General features: G+C 36.1%; 1 protein-coding gene across 1 annotated transcript; it reads left to right on the plus strand.

The window, feature by feature from the left end:
• Positions 1 to 1,417: 1,417 nt before the first annotated feature.
• On the plus strand, positions 1,418 to 19,313 carry dsf (dissatisfaction). The gene is made up of 5 exons (XM_068295306.1): positions 1,418 to 1,449; positions 5,509 to 5,592; positions 5,663 to 5,824; positions 17,048 to 18,501; positions 18,831 to 19,313. Exons 1-5 carry the CDS (start codon positions 1,440 to 1,442, stop codon positions 19,311 to 19,313), a joined length of 2,193 nt encoding a protein of 730 aa, XP_068151407.1. The 5' UTR covers positions 1,418 to 1,439.
• Positions 19,314 to 26,555: the final 7,242 nt, after the last annotated feature.

Below are 26,555 nucleotides of genomic sequence, written 5' to 3' on the forward strand. Positions count from 1 at the left end.
ATTCTCCTTCAATTCCAATAAATCTATCTGTGTACTTTTCCCCATTCAATATACCCGACAGTGTAGCAACCTTTTTCCAGCTGAGATCCTGACTTTAGAACTAATAATCCGACAGCCTACAAGCGCAGGAAGGCAGCCTAACGACCAACAAAAAAAAAAAAAAGAAACAGAAAACAGACAACGAAGAGAAGAGAAGAAATAAAATTGGAGTATGGAGAAGCCAGCAGGAGGAGCAGTAGATGACTCCTGTGCTGCCATGATGCCAGCCTCTGTCTCTGCCGGCAAAAGATATTTGCCGAGCATAAGAAGAGGCGAGGCGAGTTGCCTTTTTTCGCAAGTGGGATAGAGAAGGCGTTTCACTTCAAGAGCAGGATAGACGATAGACAGAGAGCGAGTGTCGACGTTCCGTAGCTAGCTTTTCGTCATTCTTGACATTTTGTGGTGAATTGTCGAAAGCCACAGGATATGTATGAGAGTGTGCGTGGCCAGGACATGTCTCTCTCGCTGTCTGTCTGTAACTGTGTGTCTGTGTGTGTGTGTCTGTGTGTGTGTGTGTGTATCGCAAAAATGGTGGACGGCAGGAAGTCTCCTCATTTGCTGTAATCGCATCAGGCCAGGACATAGAAAAAAGGGCGTTTTCCGGTTGGTTGCTCGATGCGCCTGGTCCCTGGACTAAGGACAACCACCTCCAACACCAAAGTAGTCCATGGGATGAGTAAAGAGATGGCAGGGTGGGATGGTTGGTACATGGCTCGCAAGGGATGAAATGTAACATTTTGTAGCTTTTCGTAAATTTTCGACTTTCATTTGGGTTTTTTTTTTTTTTTCTGCACTCCTCCTCTTGTATCTTCTCCTTTTTTTTCCTCTGGGTGTCCTTCGTTTTTACTATTTCGGATTTTTCCTTTTCGCCTTTTTCCCGTTTGTGGCTTTGCATTCGGCGCGCGTGGGTAAAGTGAAGTGAAGTGAGGTCGTTTGAGTGGGTGGGTGGTTGCTTCTTTCTGGCTCTGCTTGTGATGCTTGTGCTGCCTTTGGCTTTGTCGTCCTGCCCTCCTGTCAAATTGACTGCAAAAAAGGACCTCTCCTTGGCAGCTTCACTTTCGTAATTGGCGGTCTGTTCGCTGCTGGCTCTGTCAGCCTTTGCATTCATTCACAGTTGGTCCGTCAGCCAAAGCGATCCGCATTCGCTTAACCAGCGTCCTTCAGCATTTGCTAGTCGCGTCGGCAAAATCAACCAAAAAAAAAAAAGAATCTGCTAATAGTAATTCAATATCATATGTATATTGGATAAAAGTGAACAAAATTGTGTGTGAAATTTATATTTATTGCATATTACAAGAAATATCTAACGAAAATCGAAGAAAAATTCAAGTGAAATTCTGTTAAACATAAACTTAAGCAAACTGGATACTTTAGGGTTTAAATATTTCCATCAACGGAAAATGGGAACAGGTAAAATTTCAAACGGCTTAAGTGCCGACGGTATTGTTAGATGACTAAAATTAAGTAATAGTCACTAAGTTCCTTAATCACATGAGAGAGATGGTTTTTGATTTTTCACATGAGCTCTTGAGTGAAACATCGATTGTGTCTGATAGACTTTTACTTTACTTGCCAATAATAACTTGACATGAAATCAGACAACCGAAGTTAACAATAAATTTTCACCATCTCGACAAAGTACAATAGTCAAAAGCTTACATACTTCTCTTCAGCATGAAGTTGGTTTTGAGCTGTCTTGATATATTATTATGACTTGAAATTTGCCTATTTCAAAGACTTTGAAGACTTGTGCAGTTGATGTAATTTTTTAATAATTTCAATAGCTGGAGACAAACAAAAGTAATGTTACATGTCAGAACTAATGTATAAATAGTTTTAGTATGTCTAGTGGAAAATAGTTTGGGGAAAATTTAGTAAAAGCAAATCGATTTCGTTCTGAGCTCAATTCCTAGGTAATGCAATTCAAAATCGTCATATAAACACAAACTATATTCTTAAGCTGGCATAGAAATATTTTAAATAGGAGAGGTAATGAGCATTACCAATTATTGAAAGTACATTGTGTTTTGACATTCCTAAAGATGAACTTGAAGATTTCAGCCTTAAATCATCTTGACACTTGTCAACGAAGTCCTTTATAAGAATATTCGAAATATTTTTGGAATAAATTAAGTGTCTTCACATTTGGAAACATCCATACTACAATTTTTCGAAAACCTATTCATAGACTAGCCTTACTTAATGTTTAAAATGAGTTTTTCATGCTAGAAAGTGAGAAAATTTGATATGTGCTTATAATGTTTGTTATGTGTTTAAACATCAAAAAGGATTAGTTTATATAAAATCTCTAAAAACGGAGGAACCGCAACTTATCTTCTTAAAAATAAAGGACAACTGTAAAGTAACTTGAGCGCATATACTATATATAAATACTATGATTTGATTAGGTTAAAGTCAGTAGAAATCCTTTTACGTTCTACTTTTATGTTTAAAATCTCGAAGATAAACAAAATAAATATAGCGTTTGACTAAAAATGGTGCAGTTGGTCACTTTTTATAATTTTAAATTCACACAAATACACAATATTTTTTTAAATTTTGGGGATGCCTTTGAGAGCTTTAGCCATTAGGTCAACGGACTTCGGCGATCTTCTCCTTAGGTTGCCACTCCTTCTCCGTGTAGTATGGAATTAAATATCTATCTAAGCTTACAGACTGCTTAAGTTTAGATATCAAAGAATTGAATTGTGACTACCGATATTCTGTTTTCTGAAATAGAAAACTTGGCCTCAGAGGTTTATATTTTCGAGTACAATTATATGACTCGAATTCTTTACTTTTTGTTAGTTAGTTAGTCTTGTATCAAAAAATTTTTTTTTTCTTAAATTTGTTATTTGTTACTATAAAGTTAAGTTGTTACTTTACTTTAAAGACCATCTTACAGAAAAATTAATTTCTATTAATCTATTCGTCGGTTCATAGATTGGAATTTGAGACTCTTTTCCAATAATTATATAATCGAATTTCTTAACAGATCATTAGCCAAGCTTGTCTTAATTACATTTTATAAATTTTTTAGTAAAATTTTAGTTAGTTGATCAGATTTGAAGAGCTTCATATCTATACCAAATTGTTGCTGATTTTAGTAAATTGAAATAGAAAAACTTACTTTATAGGGTCACAATCATCATGGGCGTCAAAACTGTCCCTCTCCCCAAGGGAATAATATCCCTGTGGCTTAAATGGATTTTCCCATTCATGGAGCACCCACTCACTTAGGTTACTTTGATTTCCGTAACTAACCCATTTGAAAATTCTCTCACGAGCGAAATGTAAAAATCTCACGTTTTCTCATACTGCCAATGGACCTTTTTAGCCTATCAAAACATGTCCTGTCCGAGATTTCCATACCAGTCAAAAAGCATATTGAATATGTGTGATGAAATAATAGATATAACCCCAGCACCATCCCCCCTCAACGCACACACACACACACACAATAAGTTCTTATGCATGAAAAAGTTTATATAACTCGATAAACTAACAAAAAAAATAAATGTGATGATGGCATAAATCAACAAAAAATATTTAAAATCAACAATAAAAATTTTAAAAAAGAAAACAAGAGATTCCATGGTGTAACAAAGTAAAGGAGGGAAAAAAGCGCAAAGGTTCAAAACGCGTGGGTCGTGGAAGGCGAGGGGCGAGCGGCAGGGTTATTTGGTCTGCAACCCTAAGGGACGGGCACGCACAGCCACTCGAGAGGTGTTAAACATGGTGCGGACAATTGCCCGATGCGCACAGGGTGTGAAAATTGGCAACACGCGTCTACCAAGCCAAACCCTAGGACCGGAAAAACCCAAGCGGTAGCCGTAGCTCAAGCCCCAGTGTCAGCCGTAACCGTAACCGAAACCAAGCCAACAACAATACAACACACAATATGTCAAATGTCACAGGACGAAAAAAACAGGAGCAGAGAAGATGAAAAGGGGACGAGAGCAGAGCGTTTTATTTTGACAAGTGCCGAGTGTTGAACTTAATTTGTGAAGCGTGCCACCCAGAAAAAGGGCTTCGCATGTGCAATTTTCACTTGCTAATCCGCGACACACACACACTCTAGCATACACAGCAATGCAGACCAAATAAATGCGGCAGTAGAGCCCGAAAGTATGCAGCACCTTTTGTGCGTGACGCTTTGTATTTGCTTTAGCACTCGATGCTTTGAGGCCATGAGCTTAGTGTTTTATAAAAGTTAAATAGGCACAATGTGCCAAAAAGCAAAAGGACCTGGAGTACAGAGAGGAGTGGAGTAAAGGCACAAAGTTAGATTAAATAATCCGAAAATTTAAATTACCATGTACCATCTACTATGTAATCGTATTTAATGGAATTTTAAGAGTCCCGGGTGAAGATTAGCTGAAAACTATACTTTGTAAAAGCCTTTTAAGGATTGATCTTGAATGAAAAGAATTACAACTTGGTGAAACAAAAGAAGTTTAATTTCAAAACGTAACCAACTTTCTAACTCATTATCTCAGCAAATAATAGTTATTAGAGACGAGTGATCGGTATAAAGAAAGTTTCATTGTTCTATTTTTAGGTATTTACTTAGTTTTGGCTGACGTGTTTAAGGTTTAGAATGTCATAAGACCATAGGCGGATCTAATGCTGTAAAATGGGAGAAATTTGCCCCTTAAAGTATGCAATAGGCAACACAGGATTGCGTTCTTTCAATCTTTTTAGAACTTTTGGTATGTACTGTGCGTAAATAACAGTTTATGAAGCAAAGATTGTTGATAGAGTCTTTTTAAATTGCAAGTCATACGAAAAGTTATAAATTTGTCGAAAATAATGAATATCGTATTGCATATTGCATATTTTAAGGGGCAAATTTACCTCCATTTTATAGATTTGCCTATGCATAAGACACTCGTTAAGTTGATAAAGATAATTTTTCACTGAATCTAATATAATATCTACCACATATGTTTTCATAAATGACCCCATCAGGTCTTAAACAGATCGAATGGAGCGGTATCTTCAAAGTTCTTAAATAAAAATATTAAACGATGTGAACATTTCGAGTTTCTATAGTCACTTATGTATGTACTAGTATTATGGACTATTTTGTTAGCGACATACTCAATTTTATATATCTTTCTCGTCTACCCAAAACAAGTTTACAAAAAATATGTTTCAAATGGTGTTTTAAATATTTGAGTTATTATTATTTTCTTTACAAAATGATTCGTTTGTGTTACATTTTTAAAATATTTTGAATCAATTTTTGGGACTTAAGAAAGAGCTTAAGAACACTAGCCCGAGACATAATCATTTAACTATTCAAATATTTTAACAAAAAATTTGTTAAAGTCCAGGCCACGCCTGAAAATAACGTTATAATCTTTCATTTTAATGACCTTTGTTAAAATATTTAAGTAAGCCCTAGAGCAAAAACCAAGTTAATGGTTTTTAAATACCAATATTTTCCATTTACTTCCCATACAGCCGGCGATCGTCTCTTGGACATTCCGTGCAAGGTATGCGGCGATCGTAGTTCTGGCAAACATTATGGCATTTACAGTTGTGATGGTAAGTCACTCTGAAAATCTCTATGAATTAACAACCAAACAACAAATAATAATATTTTTCCAAATAAAAGGTTGCTCAGGTTTTTTTAAACGGAGCATTCATCGCAATCGTATATACACCTGCAAGGCGACAGGTGATCTGAAGGGTCGCTGTCCCGTGGATAAGACTCATCGCAATCAATGTCGTGCCTGCCGCCTGGCCAAGTGCTTTCAATCGGCCATGAATAAGGATGGTAAGTGAAAGTTGAACAAGTCTTCTGGCTTAACTTGTTTTCATACCTCCCAAAATACACTTAATTATGCAGGAAATTAACTCTTGCTTGGGCATAAATTACATTAAACTCAGAAAACCAAAATGCCGCGGGCTGTTTTAGCAGCCGCAAAAATCTCCAACTCCATCCCAGTTCAATTTTCAAGGAGTCGTCTAGATAGAATAAATGAAAATTGAGCAAAACATTTCGAGTGTTTGTGGAAGAAGTTGTCATTAAGCTGATTATAAATTATGCGAAATCTTGGCATTCTATGCCTGAGGCCATAGGCAAAGGAGTGAAAACCAGGATAAGTGTTAGGAGCTGATTTTTGTATAAATATTTTACAGAAAAACGTTTTGATTTGTTAGAGTTAGAGAAGGGTTAGTGATATTTAGTAGCATTATACGGTACTACTGCTTCTTTTTTTTGCATTTGATAGAATGGGTTTTGGATCTGGGGGAGAACATGACCAATTGAAAGTTCACCCTCAACTTAACTGACAATGGCAACAACAATGCTAGCTTTAAAGCTCTTAAGCCAACATTAAATGTAGCATAAAAACACATAACAACCGACAACGTTTGGCATTGGCAGGAAAAGCAATTCCATGGCCAATACGCATTGAGATGGGTTCACTGCACAGTCGAGCTGTCCAGGACACGGCAACAAAAGCAACTACAGAAGCCTAAGCATCAGCAGTATACTCAGCCTCATCCTCATCCTCATCAAGGGGATAACAAACAGCGTGAGAATTGTTGCAGATTTTCTCACACGCAAAACTTTGCCTTTTTCGTATAGTGGGGACAGAGAAAGGGGCTGGAAACGAGGGGACCATGGCGGTCACGGTGGCAGAGACGATTGACAATGTGCACTTAATAGCGGATTACATGCATTATCCCATGCGCTGAAAATGCGACTAAAATGTATTGACAATCAACGGATGATGATGCCATCTGGAAAGTCCAAAAACTCAGATGTCAAACATCTAAATCGACTTTTGAATCAGAGTGTAAAGCAAAGAACAGCCTAATATCATTATGTGCAAACTGAAAGTTTTCCAATTTTTTTCATGTTACAGAAATCAGAAAATGAATTTTTGATATTCTGTATAATGAAGTTTATTCTGACCATTGCACAAGCTCTCTAAACGCAGATTCAGGGACCATATTTAACTTTTGTCTACGTAAGCTGAACCCAGATTAAAATTTCCAATAATATAAATTAAAAACTGTTATATCTTTATTTTTCATAGAACATTAAGATTTTGCAGGTTTTATAAAGTAGATGATCACAAACATGATAAAATTAAAACGAAATAGATCTGGGAAAGATAAAGATTTAATAGTGAAGTCAACAGAGTCGTAAAAAACGACTTTATTTTGAACGTGTGGGTCAGGATATCTCCTAAAAACAAGAGTCAAATTTTAACCCCAGAACCTTGCATTCTACGTAATCTACTAGAAAAATTTAGTCAGGTATTTGGGTCATTGAACATATCTAATATTCTTCTGGAGACAAATTTGTTTCATAGATAGATTCATGAAAATATTTAGACATATCTTGAAATCCCTGAATCAATCTTTAATCATTTTATTGGCATTGTTAAAGAAATAACTAACAAAGACACCTCCAAAGAGCTGAGGATCAAAAGTTGCGACTTGTATTAGAATGTTGATTCAAAATATTTAAGCTCTTGATAGGATAAAGAGTTGATAAGGATGGAAAAAACCTACGGATGAGACTTCATTTCAATTAAGTTCTTATAAAGAAACTTAATATTGCTTTAAGCCATAAATATCTTTGATTAGAGTGCTATGAGAACTATGTATATATAACTAGCACAATTCCTCTCACTGTTCTAGATAATATGGCTTTTGTAGAAGGGCTTTTTTTCAAGGATTTGTCAATTGATCAGATACTTTAAAGCATTTAACAAAAGGTCAATCCATATCAAATATCCTTCAAAATTTGATCTTTTCTTGCCAAATGCTCTAAGAAATTCTTTCCATGTGTATAGAAGAGCATTTACAATGTGTTGAAACCTTACAAATACCGTAACATGTCCTTGTTCTTCTATTCCCATTGTGTTTTCCTTTGTGAATTTTCTTAGTTTGGCGCTACAAAAGCAGCATGTTAGCTGCCTTTTTTGGGGTTTTTCTTGACTGGTTGCCGTAAATAAACAGTAAACATACATATATAAACGACACCCAACAAAAGAACTCACACTTTGCTCCCTGCCTCCTGTCACGCTTCTCCCATAGAGTAAGCCCAGACAAAATGTTTTTGTTGTTTAGAGCAAAAAGCAAAAAAAGCCACAAAAATCGTTCAAGGCACGTTTGTGTAGCAATTCCTTTTTTTTTCTTCCTTTTTTTTCGAGGTGGGTAGAAGGGGAGGGCCATGTTAGATGGGGTGTTTGGGGGGTTTGTTTTGGGGTTGGTCGAAACATAAGAGTAGTAAAGTTGTTCAATGGGGTTCGGGGATTGAACTGAGGCTTGCCTGTGGATAGCCATTTTATAGTTGGTCTGTCTTCTTTATGTTTAGTTTCTTCTGTTTGCTTTGTATGATTTTTCGACGTTGCCAAAACTGCCAATAAAGTTAATTGAAACGCTTCCTTCTATGCCAAGTAGTTGGGCGACAGTACACATTGAAAACTATTGGCCACAGGTCAAAGACAATATTAACAAGAACGGGAAAATTCATTTTAGATTAAATTCCAAAAGAAAAAAATTATAATAAACAAAATTACCTTTACTTGTATTAAGAATTAGAAATCCGGCTATACTTATCCAATTTATATTAACAATGTCAAGTTAAGTGTAGAATATCACTGCAAAATATACTCTTTTTAAGTCATCTTTTCATTGAAATAATTAAGATTAATTTGGCTCCTGTTCCTAATTTATTCCTAATTAGGTTAATTCATATTAAGGTTCCTAGTGTTTCAATAAAAGAACGATTGAAAAACTTAAGATTATCTTTTCTAAGGCACTCAAAACTACCTCAAAGTATGCTAAGTTTTCATATCGCTTGGAATGAACATATATCGAATTTTCCCAAGCTTATTTTATGATTGACTTTCCTAATTGCAGCCAACATTGGCAGAACGATGTGTTACCTACAATGAAATATAAAAATAGTTGGTTACAAGATCGTATTGACATGGTCATTATGGAGTCAAAACTTTCCAAGAACATTGTACAGAAATGATACATTATAAAAACTATGTTTTGATTAATGAAGAATTCATTCAAAGTGAACTGGAATATGCTATGTAGTCAGATATCTTCTTAGAGAGCAATTAACCAAGCGGTCTTAATATAGTTTTTTGATGAGAGTTTCGGACGATTAGCAGTACCAAAAAACAGATATATACTTGTTCTTTTTTAATGTAAAATTTATATAGTTAATTTCTGAAATATATAGGTATATTTATATATGATTTATATTATTTTACTGCCCAAAAATCTGGTCAAGTCGAAGTCAGGACAATCTACCGTGTATTTTATTAGAATAAAGTTGTATTCCGAACATTTTGATATTAGTCCTTCGTTCCAGTTTACAGTTTTGATTCAATAAGATTAAAGTTGTTTTAGTAGATAAATTATTAAAAGTTAGTTTTTAGAATAAATCGTGATTTTAGGGCTGTGATGTAAGGGAATTTTGTCCCCTAATACAAGTCTAAGAATTAGCTTTTTAAAACCTTAACACAAATTTGCATAGGTCTTATGGATATATTTAAGTTCTCTAAGTGAACAGAACAGACAATTTTAAGAATAAAAAGGCATACGTTCCAGTTCTATATAGACCAGTTTCAGTTTTGTAGAACCTTATGACATTTGTGGGTACTTTAAATTCGCAAGGACTTGTTAATCCTAAATGACAATGGCTACAAAAATAAAACTATTTTAGTTTCTTACTTTGTCAAGATGAAGATGTATCTTATAGTTACAAGGCAAGAGTGTGGCATTGCTCTCAGCTAAGACGATGAAAAGCTGAAATCATAAATCAAATCTATGTATTTGCCACCACCCACAAAGATCTCTCGCAATGCCAGCCAAAATGCCAGCCATTGAGATGACCAATCCCATTCGTTGAGCACTTTAGAACTGACAAATAAGTTATTATGGGAAAATATGACAAACTCTGCACATTTCCATTGCGCTGTCGTTCCCATTTTTGTTTTGCCACCCGTCACGCGTCTCTCTCTCGCTCTCCTCAATATGCCCTCCAATATAAATGTTGGCCACTTTGTATGCTAATATCCTTAGAGGATATTCAAAATGAACACACAAATACCAAAAAAATAAAAGCGACGCAAAAAAAGCTTCCCTAACAAATTATGTTGCCACTTGTCACATTTAATGGTATTTGCATTTGTATATACTCAAACCCCAAAACGAGACTAGAACCCAGCAGCAAAGTGTCAGGAACAGAGGAGCATCATCATCAGCATCATCACGCATCTTTTTTATTTTTCTCTTCTTACTTTTTCTTTACAAATATTTACGCGGCATTTTAAGCGGATTTCTCATTTTGAGTGATTTGTGTCGGTTTTCTTTTTGCTCTTTCTTGAATTCCTCCAAGGGGAGACAAAACTTTGGGATGTCTTTTTTTTGGGGAGGGGAGGGGATGTGGGACAAAAATGGGTGCGTGATGAGCTGAAAAGTGATGTCTAATGATGCTTATGATGGCAATAAGAAATTCGTCTTACAGAGGCTTATCTAAATGGCCCTAACCCGTGGAGACATTACAAGTGGATGAAAAATAAAGGAAACAAATAAATATGAGATAAATGTGGGATTTTATACATTAAAAAATTACAATTACGTAGACATATTTTTAGTATATTTATCTAGAGTTCTCTTTTTGTTGCCAAAGACTGATCTGAATATGTAAAATGAAGCATAATTAGCCCCTGAAGGTATGCAATATGATGAAGAAAGCAAAGTTATTTCTTATAAGCAATAAATTTCACTATATAAATAAGCTCAATAACTAGAGCCTAATCCTTTATATGCATAGAGAACATTTCATTTTCTGTTGGCTTGACTCGATTTTGTACTTTAACTTTAACGCTTTTTGCAAATCGAAAAGTTTACAAGCTATTAGCAAACAAAATGCTTAACGAGAAGCCAGAAACCAAAAGGCATAGCCTATAAGTATGGCAAAAGGATAGATACTTAGATACATACATATGTATGTACGTATAAGACAAGATGCTGCAAGATGGCACAAAAACAACAAAATAAGAAAATGAGATAAGAGTTCTGCTTCATCTTCTTCGTATTCTTGTAGGATGTTTTGTGTTGTGTTGTGGCAAAAACTTAGTCAAGTGTAAATTTAAATGGAAATTGTCTTTGCCATATACCCAAGGATGATATTGTTTCTCTACGTTTGGGGCCAGTTAAGCCCTTTTGTCAACAGACTGTCAGGTTGCTGCTCCTAGCTGCTTCTGTCTCTTGCCGTCTGTCTGGGTTTTATGGTTAACATTCAGTTTCGTTACTATAGTCGACTTTTTGGCGCTGGCGCAAAAGGCAGTCACAGCTAATTTCATGACCACATTTTAACGTATTGATTTTTGTTCATTGTGTCTGTATATACATACATATATATATATGCTATATATACACACATACATGCCTACCACATACATACATATATTTATTTGCAATTCTGCTCTCATGCCTTGATACGTATACGCAATTTCATTTACACATGACTGCAGGGCACAAAAAGCCAGCCAGAGAGACACGCCCACACACACACACGCAGAGAAACTCATAGAGACAGAGATGGCCAATACATACATAGGCACACACACACACACACACGCACACATGACATGTTTTACTTAATTGACATTATAGCCTACTACGATATGTGCATACACTTTTACCAGAGACTGTGCTACATGTAAATGCGCCTGGCTTGCACATGTCATGGTATGGTGTTCCCTGTGAATATAGGTGTGTATATGTGTGAGTGTGTGTGGCAAAAGTGTCAGTGTCAACATTAAAAGCGGATTAAAAATCACTCACTCACTCGACAAAGAGTCAGCAGGCATAAAAGCCTTTGGCCTGAATGTGTGGGGTAGTTGGAGCATGGGGTTGAAGGTGGATCATGTCTAGGAACTGAAATTTGCATTAACATATAGTCAGCATATATGTATGTAGTTTGATTTAAAGTTATGAAATCATGAAAATAAGCTGAACAAAAGTTAAAGATTGAATTTACATAAATAATATTTTACATATATATCTATAATACATATATTAAGAGCAACCATATTTAAATGTATAATTTTAAACAATTTAAATGTGTGATTTCTATAAACAGTTACTGCAGTTGGGGATAGTTAGTTAGTCAGTTACTTTAACTAGTCAATGTACCCACCTCCGATATCATTAGTTATCTGACTTTATGTCTAGAGTATCTAAAATATAGCAAAGATGTTAAAAAACTAATGAAATAAATACAAATCCTTGTGATGAGTTTTTCAAACCCTTTCCTATTACATTATATCCTCTCTTAACATACACTATAGGTTTCAAAATCTTGTTTGTTATGTGAAACATTTGTTAAGCATGCTAAATATCATATCATATTATTTCATACAGGACAGCTTTTCAATAAATGTTCAAGGTTTTTACTGGTTTCCTGTTAAACACGGCCAGAAATTTTACATGCAAATAAGGTTTTCACCTTTTTCATTGGTCCTTATGCGAAATTTTAGTTAGTCGAACGCCCCGTTAACTGAGGGTCCACTGTAGTTTGAAAACATATGAAAATAGATACAAATTGGAATGGAAAAATGGAATCTGACCATTTATATGAATATCTAATGAAGCTTCTAATGGATAGATTGCAGTTTTCCGATTCAATATTGAAATTTCATTTAGTCACTTAACAATAAATGAAGTAAAAATGAAAAATAGATAAAGTGAATCCTAATAATGTCGTATGTCGTACAACTTCCAATTATATTACCATGGAAAATTGTTAGTTTTATCTGTTGTAGTAAAATCAATAGGAATACAAAGAGCAGTATATGAATTACAATCAAAATTTTCCACCACAATTACAAGTACTACTTAAAATTTTCACTTAAGGGTTTTCTTTATTCTCGAATACAAAGTTACACAATGACCAACCATTGATTAATTTGACTACTTTATTGCAGCTGAATTGATATAAACAATGACCATAATGCCACTATTAGCGCCCCTTAGACACTTCAGTACCAACTGAAAAGCCCTTCAACCCTCATTCGGAATCGAGGAAACACCCCTCACATTATCTGTAAGCGTATCGAATCACTTCAAGTGTTTTTCTAATTTCACGGTTTATATTCTTTCTTTTTCCGCTGCCTTTGGTTAATATTGGCAAAGAATTGCCTTATTTACTTTTCATTTGCCTGCCAAACATTAAACAACGAAATTCTGAGGAATTATAAACAGAAAACGATGAGGTCCCTGCATATGGAATGTGTCCTTATTATGATGAGTCCTGCCACTCGTAACGTTGGCCGATTTGTTTATTTCGATTTCTGGCAACCATCCACCCACTTCATCGTGATGATGTGGTTGACGATGATGATCATTCATTGGGATTTTCGCGTGCTTCGACTTCGGTCGTGAAGTCGTGTCCCAAATTCTGGGAACCTGAGCAGATGTCCAGCATTCGCTTAACCGCTGTCTCTTCATCTCGTTCCTGCTGCCACTTATCATTAATTTTTCTACCGCATTTCTGCCCATTCTGGCATTCTGACATTTTCCTTTTCCTGAGTTTTTCCTTTCCCGTCTACATACATTTTGACATAATTGTTTTTGTTTCCCTGCTACCTACCACCTACTCCATTCTACCCTAATTAATTGATTAGCTTCAGCAAATCGGTCAATATGTTTCTTCTACTTCTTTTGGGCCATCTACCAATTGTGGCTGGAGAGCGCCCTTGTGTCCAACAGTGGAAACGGAAGCTAGTGAAGCTGCGTAATGAGTTGCTAATTAGATTTGTAGATTGTAATTTTTTTCCAGGGTTTTCCCTTGTCTTTTTTTTCCTGCCCGCTGGGCGTAACTTTTTGTTACACATTTTATACAGAGTTGCTGAGATACTTTGCAGGTGTTCGAGTGAATGAAGGGGGTGGCATGCCGCAGGGGGCATAAGACTGAGCTGATACAGCAAATCGAGAAATGCTTTTCCAGTTGCTAAATTGTCTATAAGTCAAGTGGTGATTGCATATGATATTCCTTGTGTCATCTGAAATGATATTTTCAAATTCGAATTAAACTTTTTTTGTGGGTTTTCAAATAGTCTGAGAATACAAAAGTCAATTTTTTGTCAACTAGCTAGAATATATTCGTGCTAAACTTGGATATTTCACTTTGAAATGGAAAAGAATATTAAACGCCAAAAGGACCTGTCGAGAAAGGGCTTTTTGATGATTATATCTAATTTAATTCCTCCAATTGTCCTCAATAATTATGAAGAGTAAATTTCATGTTATAGTTGGTCTAATCTGGACCTGGAGGCAGCATATCAAAATCCAAATTAGACAATTAGTATAACTATAAAATAAATACTCAAAATTACATGTAAAATAAGTATATGTAATGCATTTACAACTTTTCAGTTATATTAAAGTTATATTAGCCTCTTCGAGTCTTATCTGTTTTCTGTATGGGCAAAATATTTCTGATTGATTTGGTAAAGGATTCTAAAACATCTCAAAGCAACTTTTACCTGATTCAAGCGATTAAGAGCAGATCTAATTGCAAAATAAATAAATTACAAATAAATAGAGCTAAATTTTGTTTTTATAAAGTTGCAGGAGTAAATGAAATCATACTTTAATTTAGTTGAAATTGTTTCTTATTTTTTTTATTTATGGTCCCTTTTTCTTCACATTTACCTAAATAAATGGTTTTAAGAATTTTGGAATTGCCAAAGCTGGCTTAGATAGTTTAAACTTGCTTATAAATTATCTATAAATAAATTTTACCAAGAATCGAGTGAATTTTTTATTTTTTTTATTTTTTGGGCTGTCAACATCCTGTGAGCGCCCACACATTTGATGTCACTTTTTGTTTGTTTTCCTTCATTTCCGATTTCTTGCTGATTTTGCTGTTTACAGTCATCTATTTGCTTCCTCTCTCTCTCTCTCTCTCTCTCTTTCTCTCTGTCTGTCTCTCTCCATTATTATGTGATAGGTCCTTTTCAGTGTCTTTTGCCTATTTTGCATGAAATCAGTTCAAGTGTGTAATTGCGTTAATCTGCTTTTAAGTAGTTAAATAAATAAAAGTTAATTTCAAAAGATACTTTTCACTGGCTTTCTTTTTTGGAATATCTTGTTTTTTATCCTCACTTACTTTTTGAACTTTCTACTGAAGGCTTTGAAGTATGTAAAACGTTTCCCTGTGTGGGTGTGTGTGTGTGTATGGGTGGGTGTGGGTTAGACTTATCTATTTGCTTGGGGAAAATAAATAACAAATAGCTTTTTGGGACACAAAAGATGTATGTACATACAATAGCTAATAAACCGATTATTAAAATAAGAATGAGATACAAAGAAGATGCAAAAGATATAATATAGAATAGTCTATACGCAATGTTCCGCTTTTTGGTCGTGTGAACTGTTGCATATGGAAGAAAGAAGTTGAACTTTAACCTGAATGAAAGTGGGCAATGGCAATGTCCTTTCACATGTGTGAGTGTGTGTGTGTGGCTGTCATGACTTTTATTTGTTTGTAATTAAATGTATCTATGTAGGTAGCTAAGTATCTTTTGCATGATGTGACACAGCAAAGGGGTGACATTTTAATCCGTCAGCTAATCGCATATATGTGAAACTCGTCTCCCCATTACCCTTAATCTTCCCCCTTCACCCTGCTTAAATGACTGCAGCCACTTGAAGGCTTCTTGGGTGGTTTAGTCCTGGCTCAGTTCACTTAAAACTATGCGACAGGCGCTAAAAAGTTTGTTGCAGTCTCAAAGCTTTCAAAAGATCACAAATTTCAATTAAAGAAAATGCCAAACTCATCAAATTTTTATGCTGCGGGTTTCAACCAACTTGGGTGTCAAAAAAAAAAAAAAAAAAAAAATTGTGGTTCGACACGAGAAAGTTGAGAGGAAAAGCAAAAAAAAACAACAAAAAAGGACACCCATCTTAACCCTTTGCACGCGGCTTTCATCCTACGCTCGTCCTTTCTATTCCGTTTCTTTTTTTCTGTTTTTTGTTCCTCATCTTTTGGCAAACAAAGAAACGTGTGAAAAAGGCAAAAAATTAGCGGGCATAAGCACAAAAATGAAACAAAAAAAAAATTAAAGTTTCTTTTCACTTTTTCCATCTACATCCTTCGTTTGTAACTTTTGAGGCGACGCCATTTTGTTTGTTCCATCTACTGGCAAAAGTTGGCCAAAGAGCAAAGAGTAGAAAAATATAAGAAAATCATTTACCAACTCAAAAGTTATGATGATGATGATGGAAAATGCAAAAGTCGTGTTGGATGTACTTAAAGAATCTGCCAAATGACTTGAGGCGTTTTGTTTCTTCTTGTGACATTTCTTAAAGAATTTATTAAATATTCAAAAGACAAAAATGGGATAAATATTTTCAATACAATTTACACATTTGTGAACAGAAACAATTGCAGAGTATGTTGGCAATGAGATGACATTGAAATCTTCTTTTAGTTATCCAACAAAATCCAATTCAATCCCTATGATGGGAGATATTTATCTTCTTTATACCCTTTAATTGAAAGTTACAGATCTGAAGAAGTGAAATAAGCAAAGTCTGCTCATAAAAGTATGCAACGTGAAGTCGCAAAGTTCGGACTTTGTAAGAAAAATAGAAATATTTGGAATGTGAATTAAAATCTATAGACATGGTTAATAGGCCATTTCAATCCAGGGCGGTTCCAAGAAGTAATTAGAGATGTAAGACAGTGGAAATGGGGGAAATTTGCTCCAAAAAGTATGCAATAAGCACTCCATGAATTCGATTACCACTGTATTACATCTCTAGGTCGGCTTTTAAATATGATTAACTCAAAAGATTTGGCCACAAAAAGGAACCTTCTTTTGGATGTTGATTCTATCATGCATTGGAATCGGGCAGGGCATCTATTGATACACTTAACTTAAAACTTCTAAATTCGCAACTCTGTCTTAACATCCAAACTTTTGAATTCTCTTCTCATTCTCAGCTGTGCAGCACGAGCGTGGTCCTCGGAAACCGAAACTACATCCCCAATTGCATCATCATCATCATCATGCAGCAGCCGCTGCTGCAGCGGCTCATCATGCAGCTCATGCCCATCATCATCATCATCATCACCACCATGCCCATGCCCATGCGGCGGCTGCCCATCATGCAGCTGCGGCGGCGGCAGCAGCAGCTGGACTGCATCATCATCATGCTCATGCCGGGCATTTGCCTGTGTCGCTGGTGACCAATGTGTCGGCCTCTTTCAATTACACACAGCATATATCCACACATCCGACATCGGGCGGTTTTGCTGCTGCAGCCGCTGCTGCTGCAGTGCATCCACCCAATCATCCACATGCACCGACCCAGACAACGCAACAGCCAGGCGGGCCTGGTCATGCGTTCCATCATCCAAGCCATGGGCATACGCTGGCGCCGCACAGCAGCCTACAAAATGGTACCAACTCAACGACAGTGGCCACAGCTGGCGTTGGATCAGGGGCACCGGGTTCATCTCTAGCTTTTCCCTCACATCTGCTGCATCACAATCTCATAGCGGAGGCGGCCAGCAAGTTGCCAGGAATCACGGCCACAGCGGTGGCTGCAGTTGTCAGCCATACGTCTGGAAATCCATATGGACCATCTACCACAACTAACAATTATTCCTCACCATCGCCGAGTAATTCCATACAGTCGATTTCAAGCATTGGATCTCGAAGTGGAGGCGGCGGTGGCGATTTGGAACGACAAGAAGATCAACTCAGTTTGGGTAGTGAGAGTCCTCGAGTGAATGTGGAAACAGAAACTCCATCTCCGTCGGCTTCACCACCTCTAAGTGCGGGCAGCATCTCACCAGCTCCAACGTTGACAGATTCCCAGAGTTTGGCTCCATCGTCAACATCACCGCATCCGCTGACCAATCACACGATGCGGGAATCGGCCACAACGCCACCAAGTCATGCCTCTCTCTTGATGCATAGCATTCAGGTCAACAATAACAATAATCAGAACAATAATAACAACAACAACAATAATAACAATAACAACAACAACAACCACATACACTTGCATGAGAATAAGCAGCTAAGCTATCACTCGGATTCCCCCACACCAACAACACCCACACCGCCCCCACCACAATTAGCACCGCCACCAAGTGCCACCACTCGACCAACAGCGACCAGTTCATGCCACTCTGCCTCCTCGTCGAATGGTTTCCTCGAACTGCTGCTCAGTCCGGATAAGTGTCAGGAACTCATCCAATATCAGGTGCAGCATAACACACTCCTCTTTCCGCCGGCTTTGCCGCAACAGCTGGTTGACACACGACTTCTGTCCTGGGAAATGCTGCAGGAGACAACGGCCCGTCTGCTCTTCATGGCCGTGCGTTGGGTCAAGTGTCTAATGCCCTTTCAGACGCTCTCCAAGAACGATCAACATTTGTTATTGCAGGTAATAATAAATATTGGAGCTTAATCCCATAGAGAGTTCTCATCAGTGATGTTTTGATATATGCCCCAAAAAGTATGCTATATAGATTCCAAACTGTTTTTAGAACGTCCTGTTGAGAAAAATTGTCACAAATTTTTTATAACCGCATAAACTCGGATCTAAAATAGAAAAGGACTTGGCTAGCCTATTGTGACCGGAGTTTTTGAACTGGAATCAGAATCCTTAGCGAAATCATAATATTATAACGAATTGTTTAGAACATTTTGCAAATATCATGAAGTTAGTTAAAGTTAGCTTTAACCCGTCAAATCGACTTCTCTCTCTTTCAGGAATCCTGGAAAGAACTATTTCTGCTTAATCTGGCACAATGGACTATTCCCTTGGATCTAACGCCCATACTGGAATCTCCGCTAATCAAAGAACGTGTCCTGCAGGATGAGGCCACGCAGACGGAGATGAAGACCATACAGGAGATACTTTGCCGCTTTCGCCAGATCACTCCAGATGGCAGTGAGGTGGGCTGCATGAAGGCCATTGCTCTGTTTGCTCCCGAGACAGCGGGTCTCTGTGATGTCCAGCCCGTGGAAATGCTCCAGGACCAGGCCCAATGCATACTCTCCGATCATGTGCGATTGCGTTATCCACGCCAGGCCACCCGTTTCGGACGTCTGCTCCTGCTATTGCCCTCACTGCGCACCATTCGAGCATCCACAATTGAAGCTCTGTTCTTTAAGGAGACCATTGGGAATGTGCCCATTGCTCGGCTATTGCGCGACATGTACACCATGGAACCTGCCCAGGTGGATAAATAGTAACTAGCTCCCAGTGGGCGGCACCTAACATTGGAAATGTAATCAAAATCGATTTTGTAGCATTTAAGCGGCAACAATTTTTGTCACTTGCAAAAATATTTGTACTCGTAAAAAAAAGGAAAGAAAACAACACAAAAAAGAAAAACCAAAAAATGAAACAAAAAAAGCAACAAAATTGTGTAAAAAATTGCTAACTCGACTCGGGCAACTGCAGCTGCGACAGTTCACAGGAACAGGAACAGGAGCAGGAACAGGATGGGGAGGAGAAACATCCATGTAATAGACCACGCCCCCATGTTTGCCGCCTGTAGCTGGTGCTATGAACGTTGATTTATAGCTCCAACGCTTTCGCGAGCTTTCTTTTACAGTTTTTATTCTTTTCTTTTTTTGTCGCTTTTTGCTTTTTTATTTTTATTTCTAACATTTTATTTCTTTATTCCACTGTTGGCTCTCTCTTTTTGGTTTGATGGCCTCTGTCATGCACTTTATTTATCTTTCATTCGACGTTTTGTCGTCGCTTCTCTAGAAATTGTTTCATATTATTTCAACCTGGCCAAGTGTATGTATATGCCCTTCTACCTACCGACCATTTCCCCTCATTCCCTTTGTTACCCATTCCAACATCCATCATCATGCTGCTACCTTGATGTATGTATGTCCTCATGTTGGCTGGAAATGATTCCTTGCCAAAAAGCGTTTATTTGATGAAATGGTCTTTTACCTTTTTCACGTTTTGGCTTTAGGTAATACTCTTCCAAAAAGTAACTTGACTTTCATACAATACATTTTTTATAAGCTTATAATTTTATACATCTGGGAATTTAGTTCGGAATATGTTTTCGTTACCAATAATCGGAATTAATGTCTGCTCTTTTATCTGCTTTCAAAATACATATAGGCCTATTTACAACTGAATCAATTGTTGTTTATCTTAAAAATGTTTCAATTCTATTCGAAATTTGTCAGATTTTCTTTCAAAATCGATTCGAAACCAAGAACAGCTGAATCTCTTTGAATTCAACATTTTATGTTCAACCAAACTATCTTGATTTAAGATTCTGGACTAAAATATATTAGATCCATATTTCACAACATATATCTTTTATTATAAAGAAAACAAAAACAAAAATTTTAGATAGTTTTCCTTAGATAGTTTTCCATAATAGAAGATTAAATCGAACCATTCAATCCACCTAAGTTATACCAAGTATTTGTTTGCCTAAAGCTAAATCCAAGTTAAAAATTTGCTATATTTTAGTCAAACTTACATATGCAGGGTATTTAAAGTGCCTTCTTCTCAACTTGCCAGAAGGGGCCACCTTTCCCATTTTCAACTGCCCTTTTCGTTTCATATTTTCTGCTGTTGCTTCTCATTTCTTTCTTTTTCATTCGAAGCATAATATTCTTTCTTTGTGCTTTTTATTTTGGCATTTGCGTTTTTCAGCGAACGCGTTTAGAAATCGTGAAAATGAAAAAATAACTTTGCCTCGGGGTCAAGCGCACATTTTTATTCACTTTACGTGTTTTTGTTTTTTGGGTTGATTTGATGTTTCATTTAGTTTAGTTTCATATAGACACAATATATTTGATGGTATAAATTTATTATATTGAATACCAAAAAACACACAAAAAATAAAAGGAAAATACCTAAAGAAAAATGCTTTGTAATGGAAAATGGTAGAATAAAAACAAAAAAACAAGAATAAATAGGTTTAGCAAAATAGTTGAACAATTGTATGTAAAAAGGCAGCTGCTGTTGGTTTTTGGGCTATCAGCAATAAATATTAATTATTATGTATTGCAATAAATAAAATAAATCAATTTCCATAAAAAAATTCAATTTTTTAAAGTGTTTAATTAAATTTTGAAAGGTGACTATTTTACGATCTAAAAATAAAGAAAATAACAAAATTTTTCAATTGAAAATCATTGAGGGGATAAAAAATGTTATATGATGGACATGAGCCTCCGATTTTATCTGAAAATATCTCCAGTAGGTATAAAGCCAAGAAGAATTTGGGTCAAAGAGGCTTGGTTGGCTAAATAGAAGTCTTGGCCAAACATCTTTCTAGCTTTGAGTCTTCTCTGCAACTGAATGGCCAATGACATAAAATATTCAAAATAATCAATCACGATTTAGGCCAAATTTACAATTGCCCAATGTTTGTTTAGTAAGACCCAAATTGTAGCAAGCAACCCAACCTACTTAGAGTTTATCATAGTAGAATCATAGAATCTTCAATTATTGTCTTACTATAACAGCTGGACAAAAATCAGATTAATCTAGGGATCGAGAGTCTAAACACCCAAAAGCCTGCCGAAAGAACTTTCCTGAGATTCGTCCATTTTCTATAATATCTAGATTTTGTTCTTTAGTGGTTTGAAATATAATTAACTACAATGTAATGCCACGAAAATGTTTTATATCGATTCATATTCTTCACATCCTTTCAAGCTATGACAAACTTATTTCTTAACTGTTACTTAGTTAACTGCATGAAAAAACTTTTAAATTATTATTATTATTATGAGTATAGAACCAACCTAACTATGTTTTACAAGCACTGGCAACTAAGGCCTTCGGCTTACAATTAGACGAAAACTACATCCATACACTAGCCTGGGATTCGAGCCTGGGTTCTCGTTGTTCAGTTGCCCAAATGACTGGGTCACTTAGACAACTCATCTACCGAGGAGTGCAAAGCTCTTAAATATTTGACAGCATTAAAGCAAATTTGTAAAAATCGAAACTAGATTACAACACCGTACAAAAAATTTAGCTTCGGAATTGAGAACCTTTTCAAAATAGTTTCAAAATTGGTCGTAGTTGTTTCTACGAAGAATAAACATAATTTAAATTTAACAACGGGGTTAAGAAATTCAACTTAAAAACTTCAATTGTTATTCAAACATAAGCACTTTGATCCAACCCTTTTTAATTTCTGCATTGACTTTTCACAAGGAAGTAGGAAAAGTCATTGGCAAAAGAGATAAAAGAAGATAAAGAGCTGAAGGTAGCAGCAAAAGGATAATGTAGTTAAAGGGAAAACACTGCTATAAACTGAACAATCAAGAATGTGCTAGGCTTCCAACTGATAACCTGTCTCGGATCTCTTAAAGATCCTTTGAGCCTTTACCAAGCAAGCTCTGATTACGTTGCATAAAAAGGATATGCTTTTGCTTTCATCAAGCTTCTGATGCGGGAATATGATTTTATAATTCAGTTCCTTCTCCTGCATCATGATCCTGCAAAGCGATTTCATCAATCAGATCCTTCTTACAAGTGAGTTTAGAAACTGTTAACGATACTTGCTTTCGTTTTTGATGTCTTATTTATTCTCCCATAAATTTGAAAATCTCTTACCGGAATTCAAAGACCAATAGTCCTTTATTTCCCTGGCTCTAAGTCTTGTAAAGCTTTTCCGAAAAAACCAATTCATTTTTAACCAGGTTCGTTATTCCTCAAGGATTTTTTTTCCTCTTCTGTACGACAATGTAATATGTTTCTTTGGAATGTGTTGCTCAAAATCCTTGGGTCTAACCAGAATGGAATGTAAATATTTTTTGGTTGGAACTAAACAAATAAGAAATCCAAAGCCAAAGTAAATTGCGTTAATGGAAACAACTCAAAAAAAAACAAAGAAAAAGAGATGAAAATTAAGCAATTAAAACAATTAAGTGCTTCACACTATTTACAGAGTGCTGGAAAAATGATAAAGAAAAATGCGACCCACACACAAAAAAGACCCCAAACCAAACGAACAAAAAAAAAAAAGAAGGAAAATTCGAATTAAAAAACAAAAAAAAACAATGCCCAAAACATTTCACATGGCAAAGCGAGTGGCAAATAAAAAATGTAAATCATAAAAAAATGAAACAGAAATGAAAATAAAAATCCGCAATTTGTATGCTGTCGCATATTCCTCCTGTAAATGCTTAAGCATTGTCCAAGGAGCAGGGAGCAGCCCAGAGAGGATTCCATACACATACATACATATATTATGAAGCTGTCATAAATTCAGCAAAACGACTGAATGAGCGCCTTGACAAAGGACAAGGATCTCTATTATTGATGCCTCCTCGTTGTCGTCGACATCCTCGAATTTGCTTGTCATCAAAGCTGTCGTCGACGAGAAAATCGACTGTCGTCGACCGTCGAATGCCATTGTTTGAGACAAATGTCTTGGCAAAAGGTAAAGATTCTGTGTTTTGCATATGCAAACGCCTTAAGCATGACAATGGCTACTTGGACCGCATAGACCAGACCGCTGGACATGTTGCATATTACCCTTTTTCTACTTACTCTAGCAACGACTCCTTTCTACTTGCTACTTTCTGTAGTTCCCGGTCTCCTTCTCAGTTTTCAATTCAAGTTGTATTCGCTTTTTTTTTTATTTTTGGGCGGTGGGGAGAAGAAAAACCAAAAAAGAAAACTTTCCCCATTCGTTGTCGTCCAATTTTCTTTTCACACTTTTCATGTTGTGTTGCCTGGCCATGGGCAATACATCTTGGGCCACAAAACACAAAATCGTCTTAAGTATTTTGTGTGGTTTTTAAATAAAATAAAAATAATAAAAACCAATGTCCAGCTGTCCTGTCATTCTCATACTCCTCCTACCAGCTAACACTTTTCTGTCTCTGTGTGTGTGGGAGTGTGTGTGTAAAGGGATAAGCATTCTACATCCGCTTAGCGTAGTCTTCCTTTTGTATGATACCCTTGCCAAAGAAAAGAGTATAAACTTAGCTAATAAACATAAAATATCTCCACTCCATGAGGGAATTAAGTGAAATTTGTTTAGAAATAAAAGAATAGAATAGAATAGAATATTTCTTGTGTTTATTCATCTCACATTTTGAATCACTGTAGAGTATCGCAACGTCGTGTTTCTTTTAACCATATTCAACTTAAAGATTGCTTTTTCTTTTGAAAAACATTTTCTTTCTTTCTTTTTTTTTCATTTTGGGTCTTCATCATCTTCACTTTGCGTAAATGATTTTATTTCTTTTGCTGTAAAATTTTGATGTACTATTATTCTATGCCCAAATTCTCAATGTCCATCATTGTTTTTCATAGACACACACACACACACACACATCAATTTACATACCCAAATTCACACACATAACCAAAAAGGGTTAGACCATTCTTCCTACTCATCTCTCTTATCATCCTCATCAACAACAACAAGAATTCGCTTTATCGTCAGCATGACATGCGAATTAGCCATGACCAAAAGGTGGGCTGCATATTGGTTATGGGATATGGGGATATATACATATACATACATGTAGATATGTACTATATATGCATGTGAGACATCCGACAAGCCTCACGCAATCTTGATGATGTGAATTGTGGCACTTGTCATCCCATTCTCACATCTATATCTATGACTTGGGAGTGTGAGTGCGAATGTGAGTGTGAGCGTGAGGCAGTGTTTGAGGCAAAAGGATTGATTGCTGCTGCATGGTAATTTTCATCCTATGTATAAACATAGAAATTACCCATACGCCTAGTGAGCCGTGGCAGGGGACAAAGCTATAACATTGTGTGGGCAGGCTATATAGCTATAATACGTATTTATTCGCTTGTAATCTACAATAGAGGCACAATGATAAACAATCTAGGTTATGAGAATGTTAATACGGTTAATATATTAACAATAAATTAGAAAATGCCTCAATTCGAAATAACCTGAAGATACAAGACAGCCAAATTAAAGCGCTTAGAAAATGTTCAGAGGTTTAATATGTGTTTTTATACCCTTGCAGAGGGTATTATAAAATTGGTCAGATGTTTGTAACGCACAGAAGGAGACGTTTCCGACCCCATAAAGTATATATATTCTTGATCAGCATGAGAAGCTAAGTCGATATAGCCATGTCCGTCTGTCCGTCTGTCCGTCTGTCCGTCTGTCCGTCGGTGCGTACGCGTTTTACTCAGCCATCTTAAGAGCTATCGGGATGAAATTTTTTTTGGGAGCTTTTTTTTACCCGGGTGAGATAAAGTATGAAAATCTTTGGGATCGGACTACTATATCATATAGCTCTGGAACAAAAATTTTTGCAAAAATTGGAGTATCCCCATGAAATTTACCAATATAATAGAATTTGATATAAAATCTCAGATCCCAAAATTTGACCCTGATCGGATAAATAGAACACAAGTTACAGTCTATATAAATCGGTTCAATCGCTGCCGGCAGCTCTGCTTGCTGCCTACTACGTCACCATCTGTTAACAGAGCACATGCATACACACACAGACGCAACGCTACATAAACTGTATGTGTATGCGTGCGTTGCTTTGCTTAGGGAATGAGGGAAGAAGAAGAACAAATTGTACATAGTATGAAGAGTAAAATTGTTTTGTTTGTATATTAATGAATTGAGTTGCAGAAAAGAAATTTTGAACATGTGAAATTATTATTGTCAAGGACTGCAAGGGTATATAAACTTCGGCATAGCCGAATTTAACTTCTTTGATATTTGTTACTAGTATAGGTCCAAGGAATGTCTCCCGTTAATTCATTTCCATTGTCCACTATTTACTTACCAGAATTTCTGACATAAAAAAGAACTGAAAATGCAATAATAACTTTTACCTTTTAGCTGGATCTCTATGAAATTAATGAATATATTATATACAAATCAATCTATTCTTCTTTAGTTTAGTTTTTTTTAGTTTTTTTCTAAGATCTAGGAAATGTTTTGGCTGTACTATCGTATAATTATTAGACCAAGACAACAGGCAAAAGAAATGTTAGGGAATCGCAAAAATTGATATATATATTCTCTTTCATTCGAATTGGAAGTCGACATCCATTGTCATGAGATGAATAAATCAGAATCAGAATCGACAAACAATATAAATAATTTGTATTTCAATTCTACATTTAGCAGTCTGAGAACTTTTCTTCTTTTATTTTATATAGAGTTCGGATTTTGTATTATTATATAGTACACGAATTGTCCTTTCTTTATAGACACAAAATGGCTAATGAGGTTGGTTTAAAATGCAGCTAACTTTGGCTCTTGGCCTTTGTACTTGAAGCCATTTTCAAATCGTTTATATCTTTAACGAATTTTCTTGAAAAAGTTTAATTTTCCAAATACTTTTATAAGCTTTTTCTAAATCCTACTGAGGCAGTTCAAGCTATATCAGCTATATCTTACAGTGAGCTGAGCAGACATTCTAGTCTCATTCTAGTAGCTTTCTAACTGGTAACGTAATGTTAATGCT

This window comes from Drosophila tropicalis, unplaced genomic scaffold (assembly GCF_018151085.1).
Source record: "Drosophila tropicalis isolate 14030-0801.00 unplaced genomic scaffold, ASM1815108v1 contig_845, whole genome shotgun sequence".
Classification (NCBI taxonomy): domain Eukaryota; kingdom Metazoa; phylum Arthropoda; class Insecta; order Diptera; family Drosophilidae; genus Drosophila; species Drosophila tropicalis.

Bases quoted from the DNA above. Each gene is read 5' to 3' on its own strand.
- dsf (XM_068295306.1), top strand. The intron at 5,593-5,662 runs GTAAGTCACTCT...TCCAAATAAAAG, and splicing joins TGGCATTTACAGTTGTGATG to GTTGCTCAGGTTTTTTTAAA. The intron at 18,502-18,830 runs GTAATAATAAAT...TCTCTCTTTCAG, and splicing joins ATCAACATTTGTTATTGCAG to GAATCCTGGAAAGAACTATT.